Source organism: Chlamydotis macqueenii, chromosome 8 (assembly GCF_036417535.1).
Source record: "Chlamydotis macqueenii isolate bChlMac1 chromosome 8, bChlMac1.mat, whole genome shotgun sequence".
Lineage (NCBI taxonomy): Eukaryota > Metazoa > Chordata > Aves > Otidiformes > Otididae > Chlamydotis > Chlamydotis macqueenii.
Genome location: NC_141563.1, coordinates 77,438 through 98,294, shown reverse-complemented (window position 1 = coordinate 98,294; position 20,857 = coordinate 77,438). Strand labels below are relative to the sequence as shown.

Sequence of the window (20,857 nt, the reverse complement as noted above, 5' to 3'; positions counted from 1 at the left end):
GTCCCTCCCCTCTACGGGTCACATGCTTTGTTGTGGTTTGGCTTGAAGAAGCCACCACCCTTTTTGCTTTACCCAGGACTACATCTGACCCAGAAGGCCTTTCCCTTACCTACGGGGGGGGGGGGGGCCGCCATGTGTATAGGTGTGTATATTTGTAGTTTTTAATATATAAGCGTTTATAAAGGGTCATGGTGGCGAAGGCAAGTAGGCAGGCCATGCCTTTTGTCTCTTGCCTCTCGTCCTCCCACCACGTATCACAATGGAGACCCTGGCTCCATCTTAACTGCCTGATGGGTACTGAAATGCTGCTGTGAAGATTCCAGAAGCCTTCTTCTCTCAACACTGAACGGTCCCTGTTCCCTCAGACTTTCCTCAGGTGGAAAGTTCTCCAGGCACCTGCACACTGACACACACCTGGACTGGTGACCCTCCACTGAACGTGCTCCAGTCGATCAGTGTCTCTCCTGTCCTGGGGGCAGGAGGCCCCAAACGCAGTGCAAAACTGTGCCCGTGGTCTGGTGAGCACTGAATAGAGGGGGAGAATCCCTTCCCTTCATCTCCTGGCCATGTTCCTGCTCATACAGCCCCATGCTTCTGGCCTTCTTGGCTCTGGGGCTCTCCACTGACTGATATGCACCTTGTTGTCCACCAAGACCCCCAGGGACTTTTCTGCTGAGCTGCAGCCCAGCCAGCGCTGGTGCCCAGGGTCAGGACACCCCAGGGGCTGGATTGGGCAGCTCTCCTCTCTGAAATCTGTTAGGATGTTGTTGGGCCAGTCTTCCATCCTGTTCATTTTCTTCCACAAGGAAGCCCTCCACTGTATGCTTCGTTCCTTTGCCTCAGTTTTGTGTCATCTGCAAATTCTGTCAGCCACTCCAGGACACTGGTAACACCATCAAGTCCCAGGAGAGACCCCAATGCATCCAGTCACTCTCTTACTCCCCTCTTTGCCCACCTCTCAAGACTGCAGCTTCCAAGGTTCCATACAAGAGCATTGTATGAGACGGTGTGCGCTGGGTTGACCTTGGCTTGTGGCCAGATGCCCACCCAGCCACGATCTCACTCCCCCTCCTCAACAGTGTCGGTGCCCACAGAGAGAGCAAACCCTGCTCTCCCCAGATCCAGAGGGAAGAAGGCCTGGGCTGCACAGCGCTGGCAGGAGGCCGTGAGACATTATGGTCAGTGGAGATCTGACAAATAAAGGTGGTGGAGAAGAGAAAGAGAGAATCCCAGCTCTCCGTGTGCAACTCACTCCAGCGGGGCAGATGGACACCTCCACAGGTTTCCGTGCATGTCCTGAGTAGGAAGAGGTTTCGTTATCCTAAACGTGGGCACCTGCTGTCATTTCCGTTTGCCAAAGGAATTTCCCAACAGCCTCCAAGATGAAGCCCCAGACACTGCCCTGTCCCTAAGAACTGCTCCACCTGAGCCTGCAGTCTCCTGCACAAAGCTTGGGCCACCTTGGGCACCTCAGCTGTCACCAGGGCTTTGCATCTAAAGAACTCCCTGCTGCCCTCCATCTCCAGTAAGGAGGAGGGCAGCTGAGAGAAAGAGCTCACAGGCAAATGCCCTTTTGTGCTCAGGTGAACAGGGGCAAGAGGAATCCCAGCTCCTGTGGGTTTGTGGTGTGCATGGAAGGGAGCTGAGTCCTCTTCTGGCTCCAGCACTACAGACCCAGGGTGAGATGCCTGCACTGACTGCGCTGAATCCCTTCCCTCAGCAGGGGTAGAGGAGATCCCTCCCTTTGGGTATTCTGCCTGCTGACGGGACAAGGCCAGGTGATATTTAGAGCTGACTCTGTCTGTGAGCAGGAAAATGGCAGTGCCTGAAAAGACGTGACTCTTCTCTCCCAGCTGAGGAGCAAAACCCCTGTGGTGGCTGCAGGCTGTTTGGCAGCAGGTTCCCCTGCAGCCCCAGGGACAGCTGGAGGGAGCCCCGAGGGGACAGAGAAAGTGCCGCCTTGGGCTGGGCCTCTGCTGCTGAGCTGGGCTGGGCTCCTGGCATGGAGGGAGCTGATGGCAAGCGGGCAGCGCTGCAGAGAGACAGCGGCGGAGAGAACTTAAAGGCAGTTGAGAGCGGGAGGACACTGAGAGGTCAGTGAGGAGGAATCTTCAGAGCCCTCTATGTGGTAAGTCTCTGGGTGCAGGGCAATTTAGCTGTTGTTCCTGGAGAGATCTCCCAGAGCTTGTGCATCTGACAGTTTATGGGATCTGTCAGGAGGGCTCTCAGTTTCTCAAAGGGGAAGTTGGTGCTGCAGAGCAGGGCTTCCCTGCGGCACCGTCAGAGAGACAGGGCACGACGGCTGCCTTCTCCCAGGGATGGCTGCAGGGCTGTGCAGGCGGGTGTGCAGGCAGGGGTGCCCAGGGCTGTCCTTCAGAGCAGGGTCCCTGCAGCCCAGGGGCTGTGTGCTGGGGCAGGGACTCTGCCGCCTGCCAGGGTCAGCACTCAGCCTGCCCGGGGAGCTCCCAGCGCTGCTCTGGGGAGAAGCTGTGTGGGGAAGGAGTGATCCCTGGCAGGTCAGGGTCCTTCTTCTGTGGCAAGCTTTCTTCATGGGTCAGGACTGTTGACAGCTCCACATTAAATATCCAGGATATTTCTGGAGAGGAGCTTTCAAAGATGACGGGCAAAGCAAGGGTTTCCTTCTTCACTTTCTGCATTCCTGAGCCTTGGCATTAAGGTTTGTATTATTTGGATGGGTGTGAATGGAAACGGATCTGTAAGACGTGGACAATGCTCTGAGACACCTGAACTGTTACGCAAAGAGATGCCAGGTCTACCTCATCATACTCCATAGGAATTTCCATGAAGTTGTTCTTTTAGGCAAAAGTTGCTTTCATGACCCCCAGTTCATCTCCTGCACTGGGGGAGAGGAGAGAGGGCAGGGAAAGGGTAGTGGCAGTGTTGGATTCGGACACGACACTGAGACTGCAGGAGCATTGCACCGGTACATGGACAGGTCTGTGAGAAACCTCATGGAGTCCCCAAGGCACTGCTCAGCCTACAGACAGCATGACAGCATCGCGTCGGTGGCCTCTGTGGGATGTGCTGGAGCTGCTCCTTAGCCCTTGCGCACACAGAGATGCCCCCGGGCAGTGCCCTGCTGTCTGGAGGGGTCTGCAGGGCAGAGCTGAGTGCACAGCGGGTGGGATGGGGTCTCTGAGCGGTGGCAAGGAGCTGACCCGGGGACAGAGAAGCAGCTCCCAGCAGGGACAGCTGCAGGCAGCAGAGACATGGGCAGGGAGGGAGAGGGAGCTGCTGCCAGAAACGCTGTGGGAGTGGGGATTCGGGCAGCTCCCTGCCATCCCCTGCAGCGCAGGCTCTTTCCCAGAGCAATCTCCTGGTGTCCTCTGGCACCCAGCACAGCCTCTGCTGTCACGGGCTGTCAGGCTGCGTCTTCTTCTTGGCAGCTTGACCCTCACTGAGGACAAATTCCCCAGCACCTGTCTGTCTGTCCCTCTCCTTCCTCCCTTGGCAGGAGCACTGGGCTGTTTCTCTGTGTTCCTCCTCCTTTCTTTGCTGCCTTTGTCTCCCCCTCCCCTGCGGCTTTGGGCTCTGCAGTGTGTGAGGCTGGCAGTGAGGTGGCCCTCACCTCAGGACACCCCATCTTTGTGACTTTGGACTCTTGCCCTGGGAGTGGTGCTGGGATGCGGGCTGCCCTCCGCAAGGTCACAGCACTCCCGTGGACTCTCTGTGCCCCAGAGAGGTGCCCCGTGGACAAGACACCTCAGCGCTAAGGCCGTGACAGTGCTACCTGTCGCTTGTACGTGGCAGCTGCCATGAGCCCTGTGTGTCCGGGCTGGGAGGGGAGAGCTGGGATCCTCCTGCAGCAGAATCAGAGAGAGGGTGAAGGGGTCTGGAGAGCTGCACTTGGAAACTGGGTTCCTCTGCTCTCAGCAGGATCCAGTTTCTTCTACGGGGAACATCGGAGTGTGATGCTCCTCAGGCTCAAGGAGCTGCAGGGAAAGGGCAGCTGAGAGCAGGGCTGATGGACAGACCAGCTCTCCGTACCCTGCACTAAGGGGCAATCCCTTTGCCTGCCAGCACCCACAGCATTTCACTTGCAGCGCAGCAAGAATGCCAAGGATTTCTGCCTCAAAAACTCTCCTCAGGGGTGGTGAGGCAACTTGAAAAGAGTAAACAAACCCAGATTCCCACAGCTCTGCTCTGCATTCGGGTGAATCGGGAAGGACAATGCTGAGAAGCTCTTTGGTATCAAAAGTGGATTTAATCTGAGATCACTGTGCTCCTATTTGCCTACTGCTGCAGGACAGGACTGACACCTTCAGAGCCCAGGGCAGAGCCCCCACCTCCCAGTGGCACCCTCAGCCAGCACCACCTGGCCCTCACTAAAGGAGCCTGCCAAAGACCTTCCAGAACAGGGAGAGGCACTCTGGTGGTTTTCCATGAGAACTGGAATAGGTTTTGGTCAGAGAAGAGTGCCCTGACTTCTCACTGCCTTTTCCTCCTTGTCCAGGTCCACACGCACAGAGGGAGCTAATGTCCAACGGCAGCTCCATCACCCAGTTCCTCCTCCTGGCCTTTGCAGACACGTGGGAGCTGCAGCTCTTGCACTTCTGGCTCTTCCTGGGCATCTACCTGGCTGCCCTCCTGGCCAACGGCCTCATCGTCACTGCCATAGCCTGCGACCACCACCTCCACACCCCCATGTACTTCTTCCTCCTCAACCTCTCCCTCCTTGACCTGGGATCCATCTCCACCACTGTCCCCAAATCCATGGCCAATTCCCTCTGGGACACCAGGGCCGTTTCTTACACAGGATGTGCCGCCCAGGCGTTTCTTTTTCCCTTGTTGATAGTAGCAGAGTACTGTCTTCTCACCATCATGGCCTACGACCGCTACGTTGCCATCTGCAAACCCCTGCACTACGGGACCCTCCTGGGCAGCAGAGCTTGTGTCCACATGGCAGCAGCTGCCTGGGGCAGTGCTTTTCTCAATTCTCTCCTCCACACCGTCAACACATTTTCAATACCGCTCTGCAGAGGCAATGCTGTGGACCAGTTCTTCTGTGAAGTTCCCCAGATCCTGAAGCTCTCCTGCTCACATTACTACGTCAGAGAAGTTGGGCTCCTCAGCGTTAGTTTTTCTTTAGCTGTTGGCTTTTTTGTGTTCATTGTTGTGTCCTATGTGCAGATCTTCAGGGCCGTGCTGAGGATCCCCTCTGAGCAGGGACAGCACAAAGCCTTGTCCACATGCCTCCCTCACCTGGCCATGGTCTCCCTGTTTATCTGCCCTGCCGTGTTTGCTTATCTGAAGCCTCCCTCTGTCTCCTCTCCACTTCTGGATGTGGTGTTGGCAGTTCTGTACTCAGTGGTGCCTCCAGCAGTGAACCCCCTCATCTACAGCATGAGGAACCAGGAGCTCCAGGATGCCCTGAAGAAGCTCATTCAACCCGTAATTTTTCAGCAGATATAAGCTGCCCACATCTCCTCACAAGTGATTTCCAATGTATCTGGGGAACCTCCTCTGTGTTGGGCACTTTATCTGTGACCCTTCTGTTTCTGCAGGAATGTCTGCATCCACTCCACTTCTCCAGAGACATGAACCCACTCTATGTGACCCAGAGGTCTTTGCACATGTGTCTGGCACAGCGGTATAGATGGCCTCCCAGGTCATATCTCAGTAATAAAAAGGGATTTTCTCAGTGCCGGTGTCTGAAGGTTCTGGTTTTTCTCCAAAGCTGTGGTCAGGAATAGGCTGTAGAAATTGCCGCCACAAAGCCGTGCTGCTGTGCTGGGTTTCTCCATGGGTTGAGGGGAGAAGGGCATGGGGCGATGAACTAGGGAAGGAAACTTGGGCTGAGCTTCCACTTGTGGGTGCCCAGTGGCCCCGGAGATGGTGAGTGATCAGCAGGGATCTGCCAGGGACTGTCTCCCTGTGGCTCCCACGCACCACAGCCTGCTCGCTCTGCAGAGCAGCACCACCACCTTGGGTCCCCACAGGGACCACGGGAAGAGGGCAGAAGCACCCGATCAGGCCAGGACAGACACAGGCCCTTGGGGAAAGGCTCTCTAGAGGCACACACATCCCTGGAGAAGAGCAAAGGAACAACTCTCTAGTTCCCAGGGGAAATTAACGACACCTGGACACCCAGGGGATGCTCTCCCAAAACAACTGTCCCAGACTGGTCCCACACACCAGCCATTTCCATCTCTGGCTGTACAGTCCAGTCCTGAGGAGCGGCCTTTGCTGCATGGCCACCTCTGGCCTCCTCTGGGGCTCAGTGATGCCCAACTCCATGCTGTTATTCACAAAAAGGAAACGAGTTTCACACGAACACTCATCACGTGCCCACTTTTGGCACAGCTGGACTGTCAGGCAAGCCCGTTCTCAGACAACTCCAGCCAGATGAAGTGCTCATGGCTCTGTTTCAACAAATTTTAAAAATCTCCATTGATTGAGATCCCACATACAGTCCTGGGTCCATACTCAGACCGCTGGGTCTCAAGATTTATCAAACACCCAGCATGTGCAGCTTCTCTTTTTGGGCAAAGAAGAGGTGATTTGGGGAAGATCAATTTAATTTATTGCCAGTTAAAATAGATTGAGATGGTGAGAAACTCTGACAAAATATTAAAGACCATTCCCCAACCTCCACTCCCATTTTTCCCAGGCTCAAATTGCTCCATTCCTTGTTCTTCTACCCGTCCAGACCCAGAGAGGAACAGGGGGGATTGTGAATGGGGACTCATGGTAATTTCTGCCACTCTACTTCCCTGAGAGCATCCATAGAGTTCATGGCCCTCACCAGCCTCAGCTGGGGCCTTCTCCCACACCTCTGTCTGTGGGCCCACCCACTGGACAAGGGGAAACACAACCCCCATTTTTAAGAAGGGCAACAAGAAAGACCGAGGGATCTACAGGCCAGTTAGTCTCATCTCTGTGTCTGGCATGGTTGTGGAGCAGATTGTCCTGGAAACTCTGTTAAGGCACATGGAAAAGAAGGACATGGAAAAGAAGTCAACATGTCCAAGTGGAGACCGGTGACAAGTGGCGTTCCTCAGGGGTCAATATTGAGACTGACACTGTACAGTATCTTTGTTGATGACAGGGATGGTGGGACAGAGTGCACCCTCAGCAAGTTCATCAACAACATGAAGCTCTGTGGTGCGTCAGCACACTGAAGGGTAGGGATGCCATCCAGAGGGACCTTGACAGGCTGGAGAGGTGGGTCCATGCAAAGCTCATGAGGTCCAACAAAGCCATGAGAAAGGTCCTGCACATTGGTGGGGGCAATCTCACGAGTTCTCTCACTTTTACCCTTCCAATTCTCCATCCCACTTGCGGGAGTGAGCGAGCGGCTATGTAGTGCTGAGCTGCCTGCTACGGTTAAACACAACAGTACTTTGGGATAGTAGCTCAGAAAAAAAAATGTTCCGAGTCAAGACGTGGATAAATGTTGCTATTTTATTGCAATTAATATTATCACAGCAATTAAAAAAAAAAAAAAAAACAAAAGGAAGAAAAGGTAGTGGTGAAATTTCCTGATAACCTGGGACTCTTGTAAGATGTATGGGTACCTTAATGATGCTGAAATACTATGTCTTCAAATATTTTCCTCAGGGAATCCTTGACCTCTTTGTTCCTCATGCTGTAGATGAGGGGGTTCACAGCTGCAGGCACCACTGAGTACGGAACTGCCACCACCAGATCCAGGGATGAGGAGGACATGGAAGGGGGCTTCAGGTGAGAAAAAAAAGAGGTGCTGACACACAGGGAGAATACAGTCAGGTGAGGGAGGCATGTGGAAAAGGCTTTGTGCCGTCCCTGCTCAGAGGGGATCCTCAGCACGGCCCTGAAGATCTGCACATAGGACAGCACAATGGACACAAAACACCCAGAGAATAAACAGGCACTGAACATGAGATGCCCAACTTCCCTGAGGTAGGAGTGTGAGCAGGAGAGCTTGAGGATCTGGGGAACTTCACAGAAGAACTGGTCCACAGCATTGCCCTGGCAGAGTGGCAGTGAAAATGTATTGGCTGTGTGCAGGACAGTGTTGAGAATTCCACCGGTCCAGGCAGCTGCTGCCATGTGGACACAAGCTCTGCTGCCCAGGAGGGTCCAGTAGTGCAGGGGTCTGCAGATGGCAACGTAGCGGTCATAGGCCATGATGGTGAGGAGACAGTACTCTGTTGAAATGAAAACAACAAACAGAAAGACCTTGGCAGCACATCCCAAGAAGGAGATGGCCCTGATGTCCCAGAGGGAATTGGCCAGGGATTTGGGAACGGTGGTGGAGATGCAGCACAGGTCAAGGAGGGAGAGATTAAGGAGAAAGAAGTACATGGGGGTGTGCAGGCAGTGGTCGCAGGCTATGGCAGTGACGATGAGGCCGTTGGCCAGGAGGACAGCCAGGTAGATGCCCAGGAAGAGCCAGAAGTGCAAGAGCTGCAGCTCCCGCGTGTCTGCGAAGGCCAGGAGGAGGAACTGGGTGATGGAGCTTTGGTTGGACATTGGCTGCCTCTGAGTATGGAGCACTGCCATAGGAAAAAAAAAGAGAAACCAGTGAAAAGTTAGAGGAGACTTCTCTGAGCAAAGTCAAAGCCATTTCTCATACACCCTGCCCCTGCCACACACGTCCCCTTTTCCTTTCCTAGGTGACCTTCCTGCTGCTCTGTGCCTGGAGCACCAGTTGACGCTGGCTGAATGTGCTGTGAGGAGCGGGACCTCTGCCCACTGGCACCCAGTAGTCAGCCCTGCTCGGCAGCAGGGGATTCATGGGAATGGCGGGGCAGGGGTCGGTCCTGCTGTTCATCTTTGGCAGATGACACTGCTCCTAGTGCAGAGGGGCCCGTCAGCATCTGCACTCCAGAGGTACGGGGTGGGACTGCAGAAGCCACTTGGAGAGGTTTGGGTTTTTTACAGCTCCTCCTCCCCTCCCACCCTGGGGAGCGTTCTTGGATGTCAGAAACCCCGGCTTAATGCAGAGTGAGTGGAGCTGGTCCGTCCTTCTGTCTTGCCCCGGGCTTGCACCTTCCTGAGACAGAGGGAAATGACCCGGAAAAAGCCCCCAGGCACTGCTGGGAGCAGAGGCATCCATCTCAGACACTAAATGTCTCACTCTTTCTAAGGGCTCAGCACCCCAGGTTTAGCTCAGGACACACAGGGCTCATTTCACCAACCCAACAGCATTTTCTGTGTCATAGCGTCCCTGTGCTCCTCCACCGGGCTTTCAGATACCACCAAGATGTGTAGGACAGGTTTGCATCCTGGAGGGAAGCTCAGAGCTTGGAAGGAAACCTCAAGGAGACAGCCAAGTTTCCTAATGATGGCTTTGGATTAAAGGAGATTCAGCTCATCCTCCGGCCCCACAGACTGCAGACCCCTGTGAGACGAGAGCATTGCCTGTGGCTTAGTGAAGAGAGAGAAGACCTGGTCTGTGCCTCCGACTTGTTCTGAGCTGCCCTGGGGTTGTCCTTCATGAGATGGAGGGTGATCACACTCTTGTGTTACCCTGAAAAACAACCAGACACTGCTGAGAGCAGAGGGATGCTGTGCTGACCACTGAACGTCTCACCCTTTCTCAAGGACTCAGCACCCCACTTCCAGCCAAGGACACACAGGGCTCATTTCACCAACCCCACAGCGCTTCTCCATGGGGCTTCCAGATAACAAAATGTGCAAGGGGACAGCTTCACATTCTGGAGGGCGTGTCACAGCTTGGGAGGACACCTCAAGGAGATGGCCAAATGTCTGAAGTATATCATCTGATTCAGGGGAAAACAGCTGCTTCTCCAGCCCCACACACTGCACTGCCCACAGCCCCACAGCTGAGAGGAAAGCTGGGACACTTGTTCCCATGGACACGGCTGCATGGAAGGACCCACAAGATCCGGGTGTGGCCCTGCAGCTGAAACTGCACCTCCCCAGCGAGCCTGGCAGCAAGAACGAAATAACAACAGCAATAACAGAGACAAGTGGAGAGAGAAGCAAACACAGAGCGAGGGTCTGGCTGCCAGCAGGCAGGGCAGAGGCAGGCGGGCACTCAGGACAGAGTCCCCCTCCCCCAGCTGTGCGTGCCCCCTCCCCGACACCACCATTGCTGGGCAGCTGCTCTCAGCCCCTGTGCTCTGCAGAGGGACATGGACACGTGGCTGGAGAGCTGCACCACGGCTCTGCTGGAGCTCCGGCCACACAGGAGGGGGTTCATGTCTGGGACCCCCCAGCCCTGGGGGCAGAGGCTCTGGTGGGTGGGAGAGGAGGCCAGGGGGTTTGCTCAGAGTAAAGGAACTGCATTGGAGGGGATCATATACAGAGTTTTCTGGATTCTCCCTTCCACAACAGTTCTGAACTTAGTTTCCTCTAATGCTCTGACAATATCCCTTTCACCTGCAGATTCTCGTCTTGGGAGAAGTTTCACAGCCCTATGTCTAATCACTGTCAGCGCTCACAAACTCCATCCCAACCTTTGTGCACTCACCTTTGCCCTATAGAATCCTGCCTGTTTTCACGTCACTGACTGGGAGCATCTGCCTGTTTGCAGTTAGAAAAAAGCAGAGGTCAGACTAAACCTGATGGTTCCAGCAGAGGTGACGCTGGTGCCGTCCACAGGCAGAGGAGAGGCTGGCAGTGCATTAGGAGATCCTGGAAGACGTGCTGATCAGTCAGTTGGAGTTCAGGGGTCAAAATTGATGGCTGTTATTATTAAGCCCTTTCCATTTCCAAAGAGTAGGCAATGGAAAACAGACTCTGGGAAAGTTCATTATCTTTATAGCAAACCTTCTCTTCATCTTCTCCTTAAAACCTCCTATGGCAAATAACCTTACAGTGAGCTGAACCTCTGACCCATGGGGGGAAGGGTTGACCCACACAGCACCCTCTCAACAGCAGAAGCAACCTGCCATCTTGTGGGTCACTCCTTCCCCCCACAGCTTCTCCCCACAGCAGCGCTGGGAGCTCCCCGGGCAGGCTGAGTGCTGAGCCTGGCAGGCGGCAGAGTCCCTGCCCCAGCACACAGCCCCTGGGCTGCAGGGACCCTGCTCTGAAGGACAGCCCTGGGCACCCCTGCCTGCACACCCACCTGCACACCCGCCTGGATCCGTTCTTGAGCAAAGACAACTGTCATGGTCTGTCCTTCTGACAGGGCAGCAGACAAGCCCTGCTCTGGAGCCCGTCCTCCTTCTCTACACTATCGAAATTGTGAGAGTCCTTCAGAAAGATCCTACTGGCTGTGGGATGCACGAGCTTTAAGAGTTCACTCCAGGAATCTCAGCTTCACTGCCCTGCATGCAGAGACTTACCCTGTCCAGGGCTGTGAAGATGCCTCTCCCAATGAGCTCTCAGCCCCCTCCCAGCCCAGGCTGCCTTTCCCCTCTCTCTGCACCAGCCCTCTCCCCTCGCTGCCTGCAGGCAGAGCCCTCAGCCCTGCTGCGCTTGGCAGAGGAGCTGCTCCTGGGCAGAGCTGTCTCTCTGCAGCGCTGCCCGCTTGCCATCAGCTCCCTCCATGCCAGGAGCCCAGCCCAGCTCAGCAGCAGAGGCCCAGCCCAAGGCGGCACTTTCTCTGTCCTCTCGGGGCTCCCTCCAGGTGTCCCTGGGGCTGCAGGGGAACCTGCTGCCAAACAGCCTGCAGCCACCACGGGGGTTTTGCTCCTCAGCTGGGAGAGAAGAGTCACGTCTTTTCAAGCACTGCCATTTTCCTGCTCACAGACAGAGTCAGCTCTAAATATCACCTGGCCTTGTCCCGTCAGCAGGCAGAATACCCAAAGGGAGGGATCTCCTCTACCCCTGCTGAGGGAAGGGATTCAGCGCAGTCAGTGCAGGCATCTCACCCTGGGTCTGTAGTGCTGGCGCTAGAAGAGGACTCAGCTCTTCCATGCACACCACAAACCCACAGGAGCTGGGATTCCTCTTGCCCCTGTTCACCTGAGCACAAAAGGGCATTTGCCTGTGAGCTCTTTCTCTCAGCTGCCCTCCTCCTTACTGGAGATGGAGGGCAGCAGGGAGTTCTTTAGATGCAAAGCCCTGGTGACAGCTGAGGTGCCCGAGGTGGCCCAAGCTTTGTGCAGGAGACTGCAGGCTCAGGTGGAGCAGTTCTTAGGGACAGGGCAGTGTCTGGGGCTTCATCTTGGAGGCTGTTGGGAAATTCCTTTGGCAAACAGAAATGACAGCAGGTGCCCACATTTAGGATAACGAAACCTCTTCCTATTCAGGACATGCACGGAAACCTGTGGAGGTGTCCATCTGCCCCGCTGGAGTGAGTTTGCACACGGAGAGCTGGGATTCTCTCTTTCTCCTCTCCACCACCTTTATTTGTCAGATCTCCACTGACCATAATGTCTCACGGCCTCCTGCCAGCGCTGTGCAGCCCAGGCCTTCTTCCCTCTGGATCTGGGGAGAGCAGGGTTTGCTCTCCCTGTGGACACCGACACGGTTGAGGAGGAGCAGTGAGATCGTGGCTGGGTGGGCATCTGGCTGCAAATGTCCCAAATTATAGAATCATAGAATCATAGAATCATAGAATGGTTAGGGTTGGAAGGGACCTTCAAAGGTCATCTAGTCCAACCCCCCTGCAAGGAGCAGGGACATCCCTGACTAGATCAGGTTGCTCAGAGCCTCATCGAGCCTGGCCTTGAACGTTTCCAGAGATGGGGCCTCCACCACCTTTCTGGGCAACATGTTCCAGTGTTCTATGGAGGCTGGTGTCACAGGAGGACAGGTTGAATAAGGCAAATGTCTCGCAAATGTCCAGCTAATCTCCCACATGAAAAGGGTCAGCAAGGAAAGCTCTTGCTGCTCTTCACTCGCTCTTGCTAACAGCCCAGAAGCATTGCGACTCTTCTCTGGATGATTTGCCCACCAACACTTCACATCAGCTCAAGCCGGCTGCCCGGAGGAAAAGAGGCTAGGAAAGATCGTAGCAGGCACGGTTGTTGCCGCACGAGAAGTGCCTGCTCCGGAGGCTTCTTGCGAGCAGCGCTAAAAGCACGCGAATATCGCATTCCTGTGCTTTCCTGAACAGCTTGCGCTGGGACAGTTACAGCCGTGTTTTGCAAGCTGTCCGGGGTTCTGAGGCACTAAAAGTGCGGATGTGTGGCGACTGTGCAAGACGAGAACCGGCTGCTCTGAAAGCCCTTCCTGCTCGTCACGTACGCTTTCTAGCAGCTCTACGGACACACACGCGTCAGCCTCTTCACTGTCCTACACAGCTAGCACGCTGGCAGTTCCCGTCAACTTGGAAGCAGCCGCGCAGAAGGCAGTCGCCCTGCAACCGGCGAACAGCGCACATTCGCGGCTACGCGCGAGCTGGCCGCACTCGGAGCTTTCGCGGCTCTTCTCTCGCTCTTTCCCGCAGAGCTCCGGCGATGCACAACTCGAACCGCGAAAGCCGCAATGAGCTTTGTGCAAGCTGCGCAGAAGAAACAAGGCACTAAACCGGCAAATGTCCAGCTAATCTCCAACGTGAAAAGGGTCAGCAAGGAAAGCTCTTGCTAACAGCCCAGAAGCATTGCGACGCTTCTCTGGATGATTTGCCCACCAACACTTCACATCAGCTCAAGCCGGCTGCCCGGAGGAAAAGAGGCTAGGAAAGATCGCAGCAGGCACGGTTGTTGCTGCACGAGAAGTGCCTGCTCCGGAGGCTTCTTGCGAGCAGCGCTAAAAGCACGCGAACATCGCGTTTCTGTGCTTTCCTGAACAGCTTGCGCTGGGACAGTTACAGCCGTGTTTTGCAAGCTGTCCGGGGTTCTGAGGCACTAAAAGTGCGGATGTGTGGCGACTGTCCAAGACGAGAACCGGCTGCTCTGAAAGCCCTTCCTGCTCGTCACGTACGCTTTCTAGCAGCTCTACGGACACACACGCGTCAGCCTCTTCACTGTCCTACACAGCTAGCACGCTGGCAGTTACCGTCAACTTGGAAGCAGCCGCGCAGAAGGCACTCGCCCTGCAACCGGCGAACAGCGCACATTCGCGGCTACACGCGAGCTGGCCGCACTCGGAGCTTTCGCGGCTCTTCTCTCGCTCTTTCCCGCAGAGCTCCGGCGATGCACAACTCGAACCGCCAAAGCCGCAATGAGCTTTGTGCAAGCTGCGCAGAAGAAACAAGGCACTAAACCGGCAAATGTCCAGCTAATCTCCAACGTGAAAAGGGTCAGCAAGGAAAGCTCTTGCTAACAGCCCAGAAGCATTGCGACGCTTCTCTGGATGATTTGCCCACCAACACTTCACATCAGCTCAAGCCGGCTGCCCGGAGGAAAAGAGGCTAGGAAAGATCGTAGCAGGCACGGTTCTTGCTGCACGAGAAGTGCCTGCTCCGGAGGCTTCTTGCGAGCAGCGCTAAAAGCACGCGAACATCGCGTTTCTGTGCTTTCCTGAACAGCTTGCGCTGGGACAGTTACAGCCGTGTTTTGCAAGCTGTCCGGGGTTCTGAGGCACTAAAAGTGCGGATGTGTGGCGACTGTCCAAGACGAGAACCGGCTGCTCTGAAAGCCCTTCCTGCTCGTCACGTACGCTTTCTAGCAGCTCTACGGACACACACGCGTCAGCCTCTTCACTGTCCTACACAGCTAGCACGCTGGCAGTTACCGTCAACTTGGAAGCAGCCGCGCAGAAGGCACTCGCCCTGCAACCGGCGAACAGCGCACATTCGCGGCTACACGCGAGCTGGCCGCACTCGGAGCTTTCGCGGCTCTTCTCTCGCTCTTTCCCGCAGAGCTCCGGCGATGCACAACTCGAACCGCCAAAGCCGCAATGAGCTTTGTGCAAGCTGCGCAGAAGAAACAAGGCACTAAACCGGCAAATGTCCAGCTAATCTCCAACGTGAAAAGGGTCAGCAAGGAAAGCTCTTGCTAACAGCCCAGAAGCATTGCGACGCTTCTCTGGATGATTTGCCCACCAACACTTCACATCAGCTCAAGCCGGCTGCCCGGAGGAAAAGAGGCTAGGAAAGATCGTAGCAGGCACGGTTGTTGCTGCACGAGAAGTGCCTGCTCCGGAGGCTTCTTGCGAGCAGCGCTAAAAGCACGCGAACATCGCGTTTTCTGTGCTTTCCTGAACAGCTTGCGCTGGGACAGTTACAGCCGTGTTTTGCAAGCTGTCCGGGGTTCTGAGGCACTAAAAGTGCGGATGTGTGGCGACTGTCCAAGACGAGAACCGGCTGCTCTGAAAGCCCTTCCTGCTCGTCACGTACGCTTTCTAGCAGCTCTACGGACACACACGCGTCAGCCTCTTCACTGTCCTACACAGCTAGCACGCTGGCAGTTACCGTCAACTTGGAAGCAGCCGCGCAGAAGGCAGTCGCCCTGCAACCGGCGAACAGCGCACATTCGCGGCTACACGCGAGCTGGCCGCACTCGGAGCTTTCGCGGCTCTTCTCTCGCTCTTTCCCGCAGAGCTCCGGCGATGCACAACTCGAACCGCGAAAGCCGCAATGAGCTTTGTGCAAGCTGCGCAGAAGAAACAAGGCACTAAACCGGCAAATGTCCAGCTAATCTCCAACGTGAAAAGGGTCAGCAAGGAAAGCTCTTGCTAACAGCCCAGAAGCATTGCGACGCTTCTCTGGATGATTTGCCCACCAACACTTCACATCAGCTCAAGCCGGCTGCCCGGAGGAAAAGAGGCTAGGAAAGATCGTAGCAGGCACGGTTGTTGCTGCACGAGAAGTGCCTGCTCCGGAGGCTTCTTGCGAGCAGCGCTAAAAGCACGCGAACATCGCGTTTCTGTGCTTTCCTGAACAGCTTGCGCTGGGACAGTTACAGCCGTGTTTTGCAAGCTGTCCGGGGTTCTGAGGCACTAAAAGTGCGGATGTGTGGCGACTGTGCAAGACGAGAACCGGCTGCTCTGAAAGACCTTCCTGCTCGTCACGTACGCTTTCTAGCAGCTCTACGGACACACACGCGTCAGCCTCTTCACTGTCCTACACAGCTAGCACGCTGGCAGTTCCCGTCAACTTGGAAGCAGCCGCGCAGAAGGCAGTCGCCCTGCAACCGGCGAACAGCGCACATTCGCGGCTACACGCGAGCTGGCCGCACTCGGAGCTTTCGCGGCTCTTCTCTCGCTCTTTCCCGCAGAGCTCCGGCGATGCACAACTCGAACCGCCAAAGCCGCAATGAGCTTTGTGCAAGCTGCGCAGAAGAAACAAGGCACTAAACCGGCAAATGTCCAGCTAATCTCCAACGTGAAAAGGGTCAGCAAGGAAAGCTCTTGCTAACAGCCCAGAAGCATTGCGACGCTTCTCTGGATGATTTGCCCACCAACACTTCACATCAGCTCAAGCCGGCTGCCCGGAGGAAAAGAGGCTAGGAAAGATCGTAGCAGGCACGGTTCTTGCTGCACGAGAAGTGCCTGCTCCGGAGGCTTCTTGCGAGCAGCGCTAAAAGCACGCGAACATCGCGTTTCTGTGCTTTCCTGAACAGCTTGCGCTGGGACAGTTACAGCCGTGTTTTGCAAGCTGTCCGGGGTTCTGAGGCACTAAAAGTGCGGATGTGTGGCGACTGTCCAAGACGAGAACCGGCTGCTCTGAAAGCCCTTCCTGCTCGTCACGTACGCTTTCTAGCAGCTCTACGGACACACACGCGTCAGCCTCTTCACTGTCCTACACAGCTAGCACGCTGGCAGTTACCGTCAACTTGGAAGCAGCCGCGCAGAAGGCAGTCGCCCTGCAACCGGCGAACAGCGCATCATCGCGGCTACACGCGAGCTGGCCGCACTCGGAGATTTCGCGGCTCTTCTCTCGCTCTTTCCCGCAGAGCTCCGGCGATGCACAACTCGAACCGCCAAAGCCGCAATGAGCTTTGTGCAAGCTGCGCAGAAGAAACAAGGCACTAAACCGGCAAATGTCCAGCTAATCTCCAACGTGAAAAGGGTCAGCAAGGAAAGCTCTTGCTAACAGCCCAGAAGCATTGCGACGCTTCTCTGGATGATTTGCCCACCAACACTTCACATCAGCTCAAGCCGGCTGCCCGGAGGAAAAGAGGCTAGGAAAGATCGTAGCAGGCACGGTTGTTGCTGCACGAGAAGTGCCTGCTCCGGAGGCTTCTTGCGAGCAGCGCTAAAAGCACGCGAACATCGCGTTTCTGTGCTTTCCTGAACAGCTTGCGCTGGGACAGTTACAGCCGTGTTTTGCAAGCTGTCCGGGGTTCTGAGGCACTAAAAGTGCGGATGTGTGGCGACTGTGCAAGACGAGAACCGGCTGCTCTGAAAGCCCTTCCTGCTCGTCACGTACGCTTTCTAGCAGCTCTACGGACACACACGCGTCAGCCTCTTCACTGTCCTACACAGCTAGCACGCTGGCAGTTACCGTCAACTTGGAAGCAGCCGCGCAGAAGGCACTCGCCCTGCAACCGGCGAACAGCGCATCATCGCGGCTACACGCGAGCTGGCCGCACTCGGAGATTTCGCGGCTCTTCTCTCGCTCTTTCCCGCAGAGCTCCGGCGATGCACAACTCGAACCGCCAAAGCCGCAATGAGCTTTGTGCAAGCTGCGCAGAAGAAACAAGGCACTAAACCGGCAAATGTCCAGCTAATCTCCAACGTGAAAAGGGTCAGCAAGGAAAGCTCTTGCTAACAGCCCAGAAGCATTGCGACGCTTCTCTGGATGATTTGCCCACCAACACTTCACATCAGCTCAAGCCGGCTGCCCGGAGGAAAAGAGGCTAGGAAAGATCGCAGCAGGCACGGTTGTTGCTGCACGAGAAGTGCCTGCTCCGGAGGCTTCTTGCGAGCAGCGCTAAAAGCACGCGAACATCGCGTTTCTGTGCTTTCCTGAACAGCTTGCGCTGGGACAGTTACAGCCGTGTTTTGCAAGCTGTCCGGGGTTCTGAGGCACTAAAAGTGCGGATGTGTGGCGACTGTCCAAGACGAGAACCGGCTGCTCTGAAAGCCCTTCCTGCTCGTCACGTACGCTTTCTAGCAGCTCTACGGACACACACGCGTCAGCCTCTTCACTGTCCTACACAGCTAGCACGCTGGCAGTTCCCGTCAACTTGGAAGCAGCCGCGCAGAAGGCACTCGCCCTGCAACCGGCGAACAGCGCACATTCGCGGCTACACGCGAGCTGGCCGCACTCGGAGCTTTCGCGGCTCTTCTCTCGCTCTTTCCCGCAGAGCTCCGGCGATGCACAACTCGAACCGCCAAAGCCGCAATGAGCTTTGTGCAAGCTGCGCAGAAGAAACAAGGCACTAAACCGGCAAATGTCCAGCTAATCTCCAACGTGAAAAGGGTCAGCAAGGAAAGCTCTTGCTAACAGCCCAGAAGCATTGCGACTCTTCTCTGGATGATTTGCCCACCAACACTTCACATCAGCTCAAGCCGGCTGCCCGGAGGAAAAGAGGCTAGGAAAGATCGTAGCAGGCACGGTTGTTGCTGCACGAGAAGTGCCTGCTCCGGAGGCTTCTTGCGAGCAGCGCTAAAAGCACGCGAACATCGCGTTTCTGTGCTTTCCTGAACAGCTTGCGCTGGGACAGTTACAGCCGTGTTTTGCAAGCTGTCCGGGGTTCTGAGGCACTAAAAGTGCGGATGTGTGGCGACTGTCCAAGACGAGAACCGGCTGCTCTGAAAGCCCTTCCTGCTCGTCACGTACGCTTTCTAGCAGCTCTACGGACACACACGCGTCAGCCTCTTCACTGTCCTACACAGCTAGCACGCTGGCAGTTACCGTCAACTTGGAAGCAGCCGCGCAGAAGGCAGTCGCCCTGCAACCGGCGAACAGCGCACATTCGCGGCTACACGCGAGCTGGCCGCACTCGGAGCTTTCGCGGCTCTTCTCTCGCTCTTTCCCGCAGAGCTCCGGCGATGCACAACTCGAACCGCCAAAGCCGCAATGAGCTTTGTGCAAGCTGCGCAGAAGAAACAAGGCACTAAACCGGCAAATGTCCAGCTAATCTCCAACGTGAAAAGGGTCAGCAAGGAAAGCTCTTGCTAACAGCCCAGAAGCATTGCGACGCTTCTCTGGATGATTTGCCCACCAACACTTCACATCAGCTCAAGCCGGCTGCCCGGAGGAAAAGAGGCTAGGAAAGATCGCAGCAGGCACGGTTGTTGCTGCACGAGAAGTGCCTGCTCCGGAGGCTTCTTGCGAGCAGCGCTAAAAGCACGCGAACATCGCGTTTCTGTGCTTTCCTGAACAGCTTGCGCTGGGACAGTTACAGCCGTGTTTTGCAAGCTGTCCGGGGTTCTGAGGCACTAAAAGTGCGGATGTGTGGCGACTGTCCAAGACGAGAACCGGCTGCTCTGAAAGCCCTTCCTGCTCGTCACGTACGCTTTCTAGCAGCTCTACGGACACACACGCGTCAGCCTCTTCACTGTCCTACACAGCTAGCACGCTGGCAGTTACCGTCAACTTGGAAGCAGCCGCGCAGAAGGCAGTCGCCCTGCAACCGGCGAACAGCGCACATTCGCGGCTACACGCGAGCTGGCCGCACTCGGAGCTTTCGCGGCTCTTCTCTCGCTCTTTCCCGCAGAGCTCCGGCGATGCACAACTCGAACCGCGAAAGCCGCAATGAGCTTTGTGCAAGCTGCGCAGAAGAAACAAGGCACTAAACCGGCAAATGTCCAGCTAATCTCCAACGTGAAAAGGGTCAGCAAGGAAAGCTCTTGCTAACAGCCCAGAAGCATTGCGACGCTTCTCTGGATGATTTGCCCACCAACACTTCACATCAGCTCAAGCCGGCTGCCCGGAGGAAAAGAGGCTAGGAAAGATCGCAGCAGGCACGGTTGTTGCTGCACGAGAAGTGCCTGCTCCGGAGGCTTCTTGCGAGCAGCGCTAAAAGCACGCGAACATCGCGTTTCTGTGCTTTCCTGAACAGCTTGCGCTGGGACAGTTACAGCCGTGTTTTGCAAGCTGTCCGGGGTTCTGAGGCACTAAAAGTGCGGATGTGTGGCGACTGTCCAAGACGAGAACCGGCTGCTCTGAAAGCCCTTCCTGCTCGTCACGTACGCTTTCTAGCAGCTCTACGGACACACACGCGTCAGCCTCTTCACTGTCCTACACAGCTAGCACGCTGGCAGTTACCGTCAACTTGGAAGCAGCCGCGCAGAAGGCAGTCGCCCTGCAACCGGCGAACAGCGCACATTCGCGGCTACACGCGAGCTGGCCGCACTCGGAGCTTTCGCGGCTCTTCTCTCGCTCTTTCCCGCAGAGCTCCGGCGATGCACAACTCGAACCGCGAAAGCCGCAATGAGCTTTGTGCAAGCTGCGCAGAAGAAACAAGGCACTAAACCGGCAAATGTCCAGCTAATCTCCAACGTGAAAAGGGTCAGCAAGGAAAGCTCTTGCTAACAGCCCAGAAGCATTGCGACGCTTCTCTGGATGATTTGCCCACCAACACTTCACATCAGCTCAAGCCGGCTGCCCGGAGGAAAAGAGGCTAGGAAAGATCGCAGCAGGCACGGTTGTTGCTGCACGAGAAGTGCCTGCTCCGGAGGCTTCTTGCGAGCAGCGCTAAAAGCACGCGAACATCGCGTTTCTGTGCTTTCCTGAACAGCTTGCGCTGGGACAGTTACAGCCGTGTTTTGCAAGCTGTCCGGGGTTCTGAGGCACTAAAAGTGCGGATGTGTGGCGACTGTCCAAGACGAGAACCGGCTGCTCTGAAAGCCCTTCCTGCTCGTCACGTACGCTTTCTAGCAGCTCTACGGACACACACGCGTCAGCCTCTTCACTGTCCTACACAGCTAGCACGCTGGCAGTTACCGTCAACTTGGAAGCAGCCGCGCAGAAGGCAGTCGCCCTGCAACCGGCGAACAGCGCACATTCGCGGCTACACGCGAGCTGGCCGCACTCGGAGCTTTCGCGGCTCTTCTCTCGCTCTTTCCCGCAGAGCTCCGGCGATGCACAACTCGAACCGCCAAAGCCGCAATGAGCTTTGTGCAAGCTGCGCAGAAGAAACAAGGCACTAAACCGGCA

At 55.9% G+C, this 20,857-nt stretch overlaps 2 protein-coding genes across 2 annotated transcripts; one reads left to right on the top strand and one right to left on the bottom strand.

Annotated features, from left to right (window-relative positions):
- The first annotated feature begins 4,497 nt into the window (after window positions 1–4,497).
- LOC147599763 (olfactory receptor 14C36-like) lies at window positions 4,498–5,433 on the top strand. Its single transcript, XM_086753517.1, has one exon. It carries the CDS (start codon window positions 4,498–4,500, stop codon window positions 5,431–5,433), a length of 936 nt encoding a protein of 311 aa, XP_086609643.1.
- Window positions 5,434–7,539: 2,106 nt separating this feature from the next.
- Window positions 7,540–8,475, bottom strand: LOC147599762 (olfactory receptor 14J1-like). The gene has a single exon (XM_086753516.1). It carries the CDS (start codon window positions 8,473–8,475, stop codon window positions 7,540–7,542), a length of 936 nt encoding a protein of 311 aa, XP_086609642.1.
- Window positions 8,476–20,857: the final 12,382 nt, after the last annotated feature.

Coding starts and splice junctions, on each gene's coding strand:
- LOC147599762 (XM_086753516.1), bottom strand. CDS start 8,475: ATGTCCAACCAAAGCTCCATCACCCAGTTCCTCCTCCTGGCCTTCGCA.
- LOC147599763 (XM_086753517.1), top strand. CDS start 4,498: ATGTCCAACGGCAGCTCCATCACCCAGTTCCTCCTCCTGGCCTTTGCA.